Consider the following 8,614-nt stretch of genomic DNA (forward strand, 5'->3'; position numbering starts at 1 on the left):
AGGGTTAGCAGATTTGTCACTTTTTCATTCAAACTATGCTTTTATATATTCAAACTGCTTTTACACGAACAATGCAGTCAAAGAACGAGAAAAAAGGGTTCAGTGCAATGAGGTTTAAGGTATATTCCTTATAGCCTAAGGCTGTAAGCTCTGTCCCTGTTACGGCAATGCTAGTTTTGTCCTCTAGGCATTATGGAACTACTTAAAACGCATTTTGTAAATAGACTAATTACAGTTGGTATTTTTTAGTGTGCTATTTTCCTTTTGACATGTTTCATGCTTCAGAGATATAAAAACAATACGCTAACTCTTGGGGGGGGGGGAGGAAGTAAAAATTATATAGTTTATTCTCTTGAAATGCACTCATAAAAATGACGTCAAGTCATATGATTTTCTAGTTAATCATTATCGCTTGTGTAATATCCCTACATCATAGACACTGAGAGCAGTACAACCGCTATTTAGGCATATAAAATGTGTATATGCTTTTCGAATGTGTTCATAAATGGGACGTCACTCTCATAATTTTTTTTCCCAAATTATGACTCTTAACAATTTTTTTAAACTTCTGACCTTTATAGATCGTTGTTTTAGGCCAAAATATCCCAGGATACACATTTTCTCAATAGAGCCTTGTTCGAGAAAAAAAATACATAAATAATTATTGGTCGTTTATAAAGATAGTTATATACTATTTCCTATTCTCCTAAGTCACAAATTCCTCACAAAACCATTAATATCGTGTAACAATTGCAACTTTTTATAGAAACGAAAAATATTTACTAAGAAAACATATATTTTCAAAATCAAAACTATTAGGAAATACATTTTTCTTCATCTTCATATGTCAGGTTATCAGTTCCTTCGCTTTTTTCGGAGACGTGAAGCTCCTCAGTGTCATTTTTATCAATATTTTTAGCACACACTCTGTTACAACATGCACAATTCTGGAAACAATTTCTAAAGATTGTATCATAGGGCTCAAGTGAATGTAAGAAATCTGGTAAAAAGTTCCAAGTTCTTAAATATTTTGGTAGCCAATTTGGCTTGTGGTTTTGTATTATATTGATAGCTATAAGGATTATCCCTATTACTAATAAAACAGAGCTAACAACTGCAAATACAAGGGTACCTGCCAGTGAAAGGCCAAAAATGACCCCTGGCAAGACAAGGAACATTCCAATTAAATATACAAAGGAGAACCAGCGATATTCAGCGGTTGTGTCACCTAAAAATTTACACATTGGAATAGGAAACCTAGTGAAAGGTATTACGTAAAATAATAGAAATCCAGTAAGGTTAAAAAATAAGTGACATAAAGCTATTTGAACTGTATTGTGAAGAGAACTGGCCGGAGCAGCCAATGCTGCAATTAAAGATGTTGTTGTTGTGCCAATGTTTGAGCCAAGAGTGAGTGGATATACACGCTCAACTGTTATTACTCCTACTCCGACAAGAGGTGTCAGAGCTGATGTGAAAACTGAAGATGATTGGACTAGAAAAGTCAAAAATGCTCCAACGATAAATGCAAGGTATCCAGTTAACGCTGGTGCGTATGGAATATCGGCGTTAATAGTCTTCTTGATAATCATTGCAATTTTTCCTTAAAAAAAAAAAATGAGTTTAGCTGTAGGCTATCAATCTTTCAACAAAATAATTTGCAAAATTCAGTTATTTTCAAAATATAAGGAGGGTAAGGGTTGGTTCATATATGAAGAAGGTAATTTTCGAAATAACAAAGTAAACTTTTATGGCACTTTGTATTTACCAAGTGACATATAGAGATCGCAAATTCTGTCAGTCTGTTCAAGTTCAAGTTCAAGTTCCTTTTATTACCAATATCCATCCATTTATAAACAAAAAATATCCCAAAGGGCTCAATGGCCCGTTATTTGGGAAAAAAAAAAAACAAAACAAAACATAAATAACTATTAATTACATTCACACTTAAAATATATTTAGAGTCTGCTCACCAATCCTCACCCGAGTACAACCGGTCTCCGCACCACCTACTTACAAAAAAAAAATAAAAAAAAAAAAATATATATACATCGAGGATCCAACACTCACACCACCCAAATCTAAATAAATAAATTCAATCTAAATAATTAAATAAATAAATTAAATCTTGATAACTAAACAATATAAATAACTGATCAATATTATAATTTAAATTATTTTTTTTGATTAAAAAATTCTTCAACCGTTTCTTGAAGGATCCTATGGTACAGGACCGTCGAATCCCAACAGGAATGGAATTCCAGGCACGTCCGACAGCAACTATCAGACCAAAGTCCGAGCGCACTGCAGGGGTGGATGGCACTAGCACATCATCCTTGTTTCTAGTTTCATAAGGACTGACATTTCGAACAATTTCAAAAAGCCCGGAAAAACTTGATGGAAGGTCTCCACGGAAATACTGAAACGCAATGAAAGAGAGGTGTAATGTATGAATATCTTTAATCTTCAGAAGTTCAACAGAAATATGGGTGGTAGACTGAAGAACTTTTGCTGCTTTCAGTTGGAGATTATGTAAAGGTGTAAGTACAGATGGAAATGTTGACATCCACACTGACGAGCAGTAGCATAAATAAGGGTAAATAAGAGAGAAATATAATAGACGAAGGATAGAGAAAGGAAAGACTCGCTTCAGCTTTCGAGTAATTCCAAGGCCTCGAGAAACCTTTAATCTCATTGACTCAGTATGCCGTTTGAAAGATAGATTTTCATCCAGAAGTATCCCAAGGAATCGAATAAACCGGTCAGCTGGGCGGGATATGGATCCCTTAGATGTTTTAAGCTCTGTCACTGTAGGGCAGCTTTTGCCTATGCGGGAGAATATAAGAAGAAACGATTTTTTTACATTCAAAGCTAACAAATTTGCATCAAACCAACGATATATATTTTCTGCCATCAATTGTAGCTTGAGGATAAGAGATGATTCATCAGGTGCTGCAGCCCCCAGGGTGGTGTCGTCGGCGAATGCAAAGAGTTCTTCATGTTGACCAGGCGTATCCAAGGCTTCAACCACAGCATCTCCTTTCTGGCACAAATGACAACAGAAATCAGATCGTGGGTTGCTAAATAGTCGATAGAGGTCGTTGACATATATGAGGAAAAGGGATGGCCCAAGAACTGAGCCTTGTGGCACTCCATATTCGACTGGAATATGCTCATCAGAAGCTTCAACTGCAATGGATCGGCCAGTTAGGAATGAAGAAAACCAGGACAGAGCTTCTCCACGAACGCCTTGATGCGACAACTTACCAATAAGTATCTCGTGTGTGAGGCTGTCAAAAGCTTTCTTCACATCAAGGAATATTGCCGCAGGTATAAGGCCGAAGTCTAAAGACTGTCGTACAAAATGAAGAAGCATATTACATGCGTGTTCTGTTGAGCACTTCTCCCGAAAACCAAATTGGTGCCGATGAAAAAACTTCTTCGCGTCTAGCTAGTTTAGGCACTTCCAGATAAGCTAGGACGATTAAATTTGGTAGACGTATTAGGGACCAGACCAGATTAAATTAGAAACATTCATTTCCATGATTTGACCATCTGGAGGGAGGAGTGAGGGGACGGTTAATTCGGAAATTATAGAAAAAATTGGGTATTTTAACTTACGAACAGGCGATTGGATGTTAATGAAATTTGATATTTAGAAGGAGATCGTGTCTCAAAGCTCTTATTTTAAATCCCGACCGTATCAAGTGACATCGAGGGGGGGGGGGTTGGAGGGAGAAACCTAGAATCTTGGAAAACATTTAAAATGGAGAGATCGGGATGAAATTTGATGGTAAAAATAAGCACAGGTCTTATATACGTAATTGATATAAACGGAATGGATCTGCTTTCTTTGGGGGAGTTGGGGGGAGGGTTAATTCTGAAAAATTAGAAAAAAGAGGTATTTTAACTTACGAAGGAGTGATCGGATCTTTATAAAATTTCATATTTATAAAGACCTCGTAACTCAGATCTCTTACTTTTAATCTCGACCAGATCCAGTGTCATTGGGAGGATTTGCGGGGGGGGGGTGGACATATTTGAAAACGCCTTGAGTGGAGAGTTCAGGATGAAACTTGGTGGGAAGAACAGGCACAAGTCTAAGATACGTGACTGATAAATCGGACCAAATTTGCTCTCTTTGAGGGAGTTGGGGGGGATAGTTCGGAAAAATGAGAAGAAATGAGGTATTTGTAACTTACAAACGCATAATCAGATCTTAATGAAATTTGATATTTAAAGCATTTTGTGCTTCAGAGCTCTTATTTTAAATCCCGACTAGATCCGGTGACATGGGGAGGGAGGAGTTGAAGGGGAAAACAGAAATGTTGGAAAGCATGAAAATTGAGGTATCTTTATCTTATGAATGGGTGATCGGATTGTAATGAAACTTGATATGTAGAAAGATCTTATGTTCCAGATGCTCCATTTTCAACTCGAATGGGAACCGGGGACGTAGGAGGCTGGAGCGGGGAAACAGAAATCTTGGAAAATGCTTAGAGCTTATAGATCGGGATGAAACTTGATGGGAATAAGCACAAGATTTAGATATGTTATTGACATAATTGCAACGGATCCACTCTCTTTTAGGAGCTGGGGGGAATTTCCAATGCTTTGGGGAGTCAGTACTTCTGGACAAGCTGGGACGATTTAGATTGGTAGGCGAGTCAGGGACCTGCACAAATCTCCAGTCAGGAAGAGGAAAATTTGAAGAAAATGAGGTATTTTAACTTACGAACGGATGATCAGATCTGAATGAAAGTTGATATTTAGAAGGATATTCTGTCAGAGAGCCCTTTTTTTAAATTCTAACCGTATGCGGTGATATCGGAGGGAGTTGGATGGGGAAATGGGAAATCTTGGGAAACGCTTAGAATGGAGAGATCGGGATTAAACATGGTTGGAAGAATAAGCACAAGTCCGAAATACGTAATTGACATAACCGGACTGAATCCTCTCTTTTTGGGGGAGTAGGGGGAGGTGTTAATTTGGAAAAAATTAGAAAAATTGAGGTATTTTTACTTACGAACGGGTGACCAGATCTTAAGGAAATTTGATATTTAGAAGGAACCCATGTATCAGAGCTCTTATTTTAAATCTCTACCAGAACTGATGACATTGGGGGGAGTTGGAGGTGGAAACCAGAAATATTGGAAAACGCTTAGAGTGGAGAGTTCGGGATGAAACTTGGTGGGTAGAATAAGCAGATGTCTTAGATACGTGATTCATGTAACCGGACTGAATCTGCCTTCTTTAGGGGAATTAGGAGTAAGTCCAGTGCTTTGGCGAGTTCGGTGCTTCTGGACGTGCTAGGACGATGAAAATTGGCAGGCGTGTCAGGGACCTGCACAAATTGAATTTATAACAGTTTTTTTTCCCTGATTTGACCATCTGGGGGCTGAAGGGAGAGGAAAAATTAGAAAAAACGAATTATTTCTAACCTACGAGTGGGGGATCGGATCTTAATGAATTTTGATATTTAGAAAGACCTCGTGTTATTTTAAATCCTGTCCGGCATTAAGTCTCTGATTTTCCTTCTAGATCAATCTATTGATTCTTATTATTTTGCTAAAGCTCATGCCATATAAGCTCTTGGCTCTTGTTTATTTATTTTTTTTATTTTGCCCGATTTTGAAATACCCTGAAACCTCCACCAGATGAGGCTTCAAGAATAATTAAATCTTTGTTTTCATATATTTTGGGAAAACTGTCCCATTTTTAAAGGTTTCCTGTCAATTTGGACTCAAACGAGGATCTATGATGGAAAATATTTTAGCATGTGATAACTTATTTTTCTGAAACTTTGTGTTTTTCTAAAGATGCGCACAATAGCACATTACCATTTATCATTCAGTCGTAAATTCGGTTTCCTCATCAAAGACTTCAATTCCTTACATTAGGAATTCAGTAAAAGACAGTAGGACAAGTGGGTAAAAAAAACGAAGATCAAACCAAAAAGTTGTAGGGGAGAGGAAGTGAAAAAAAATTAAACAAGTAAACTATGCGGAAAATTGAATGAAATCGAATAAAATTGGAGATCTCATCAAAGAAACACACACCCGTGGGCCTCCCTTATTTACCATTAGGATTTAGGACATTGGATTTCTTGTGCTGATGAAAAAACAAAATAGGAGCGTAAAAGTTCGGAATTATTTGGATTAAGTAAACATCAACTATTTTCAAGATCCCTTTTAATTGACTTTTTTCTTAAGCGATTGCTTACTTCGAGTTTTCTCTGTGCACTTACGCTAAGAGTGACCTCTCGGGTACCCCCCTATGAGATTTCTTATGTTTTTCAGGAAATTTGTCGATTTTTGCTGCTTAAGATAAAAGCGTGATCTCTTGATGAAGTTGTAGAAGCGAGATTAATGAATCCTAAAAGTCGACTGTCTTGAAAAGTTCTTAATTAGTTACAAAATATGTATAATAAAATTGCACAGACATGAAGGGCGAAATTTGGTTATAATATTTGCCAAGGAATAAAATAAAAGCACTTAAAAAAAACCTTTCAAAAAATGAAGTATATTACGAAGCACTAAAAAGATATAAAACAGACATCCAAAAAATTCAGAAATTTATGATTAACAGTAAAAGTGTGCGGTGGTCCGAAAATAAAAACTCAAGCAGTTAAGAAAATTTTTCACGACAAATTTATTCTTTCGTTTTCAGTCATAATATTTTCATAGTTTTTGAATAGCAGGAAATAAAGTTCTTATTAGGTTTTAGTTCACTGGGAGATGAAACAGTGTTTTGAAAGTTATTTTATTTCAGTTCTATTGTTTTTACTCTTTCTCCCCCAGGCTACAAATTTGCTTCTCTTTTAAAAAATTCAGCATGTGCCTATTGTTTCCTTACTCCCTAATCATTTCGACACTTTGAATGCTGAATTTTTTACATCTTGTTTCGAAATGTCTATTTTTGCCGCTTCATGACGCTTGCCTTAGTCAGGCTATAGGAGTATAACTACCTTTTAGGCTGGAGTTCAAGATCTTCACAATAAGGACCAGGCATGTGCAAAGTGTAAACAAAGAAATTGCGAAAAGAATAACGCCAACCACTGCATCTGACAATCCTGTATCAGCAAATAAGAAGTCGCTTGTAGTGCAGCTATGCTCGCCACATTGAATTTTAATCAGTGTTGCATTTTCGAAAGATTCATTCTTTGTTGCCCAGCCTTCCAGGACGGAATCGTTGAGCTAAAATAAGGAAATCAAAGGCTAATTGATCATGTTTATTCCTCACCATTATTAATTCATTAATTAGCCAGAGATAAATAACATATAAGATCTCATGCAAATAATTGTAAAATGTCAGAATTGAACTCCCGTCTGAAGCCCAAATAGCCAAACCAAAATCCCTGACTACAATTCTATCAAGAACAGGCATGTAAAGAACAAGTAAGTTATATAATTATTTTGGAATTGCAAATTGTGCTAATCAGCCTAAGCACCACACCCCTCACGTATGTCCTTGACCAGATAACTTCCACCAATTATATCACAATTATTACCCTAATTCGCCTACCATCAGGGTAATATATAATTAGCGTAGTATAGTTACAGTAGTGACGGTTTCCCAGCACCCTTTATTTGTGCACCATAGCTTGCGTATAGTCTAGAGATCACGCCTGACGCTTGTCGTAGTTAAATTTCAGATAGACAGAAGTTGAAAAACAAGAATTTTGGAGGGTAGTTCAGTGAGTTTTTTTTACATATAAACTGGTTCCTAATGTGGTGAAAAAACTTTCAAAATGAACAAGCAATTTTCAGATGTTAGTAATTAAGAATTATATATGCCTTACTTACTTAATTATATAATTTAACCGAGATCCAAGATGCGGGAACGCCCAGGTCTTTCAAAGTGAAATTTTCAGGGAGTTATGGATGGTAAAAGGAGAACTGGAAACTAGGATTTGGGGAACAGAGAGAGACGTTCAAGTAAGGGGCTACACACACTTTTTTAATATTGATATATATTGTTTTCTTTCTATGCATTCTATATCCTTTCATCCACATAGACAGTAGAGAACATAAATTTCAATTAAAAAATTATTTATTATTTTAGACTAATGGAAATTCTTCACTATCGAAAATACCCAAGAACCTCAAAATAGCACAACTTAAAAACTCCGAAAAATAGATCCCTTAGTCAATTTGGAGGAATATGGGAGTGAAATACTGCCCTACCCTGGATATGTAGATCCTGCAGTAATGGATGCTCTCGTCATATAATTGAGAATGTCCCCAGCCTGAGGAGCTCTATGATACAAGATGCGCCCAGTAATGCTTCCCAAGTCACTTACAAACTCATTAAAATATTTCTGAATGACTCTGGTGATGTTTTTAAAGAGTTTGATTTGGGTACAATATGCAATAATCACTCACCTCCATTGAATATTGAAAGAGCAAAATTATTTCACGCTAACGTTCCTACTAATGTGTTTGTTGTTAACGCCTATGACATTACAGATTTATTTCAGCTCACAAGTGGTATACTAGAGTCGGAAATAGATGAATTAGGGTTTTACCAAAGTCTGACAGTGATCATTCGGAGTATTTTAGAGTTAGAGACACGTAAAGTGGGAATTCATCAAAATTCAGTCAAAAAAGACATT

General features: G+C 36.4%; 2 protein-coding genes across 2 annotated transcripts in view; one reads left to right on the top strand and one right to left on the bottom strand.

Annotated features, from left to right (window-relative positions):
• Positions 1-778: 778 nt before the first annotated feature.
• LOC136038380 (sodium-dependent phosphate transport protein 2B-like) overlaps positions 779-8,614 on the bottom strand; it is a 92,666-nt gene continuing 84,830 nt past the window's right edge. Inside the window, 2 exon segments of the mRNA XM_065721449.1 lie at positions 779-1,603; positions 6,968-7,196. Coding sequence (XP_065577521.1) covers positions 816-1,603; positions 6,968-7,196 — 1,017 coding nt within the window. The 3' untranslated portion in view covers positions 779-815.
• Positions 4,223-8,614, top strand: part of LOC136038603 (sodium-dependent phosphate transport protein 2B-like) — a gene marked incomplete in the record, with an annotated part of 45,027 nt that continues 40,635 nt past the window's right edge. Inside the window, 1 exon segment of the mRNA XM_065721813.1 lies at positions 4,223-4,234.

This window comes from Artemia franciscana, chromosome 18 (genome assembly GCF_032884065.1).
Source record: "Artemia franciscana chromosome 18, ASM3288406v1, whole genome shotgun sequence".
In the NCBI taxonomy this organism is placed as follows: Eukaryota; Metazoa; Arthropoda; class Branchiopoda; order Anostraca; family Artemiidae; genus Artemia; species Artemia franciscana.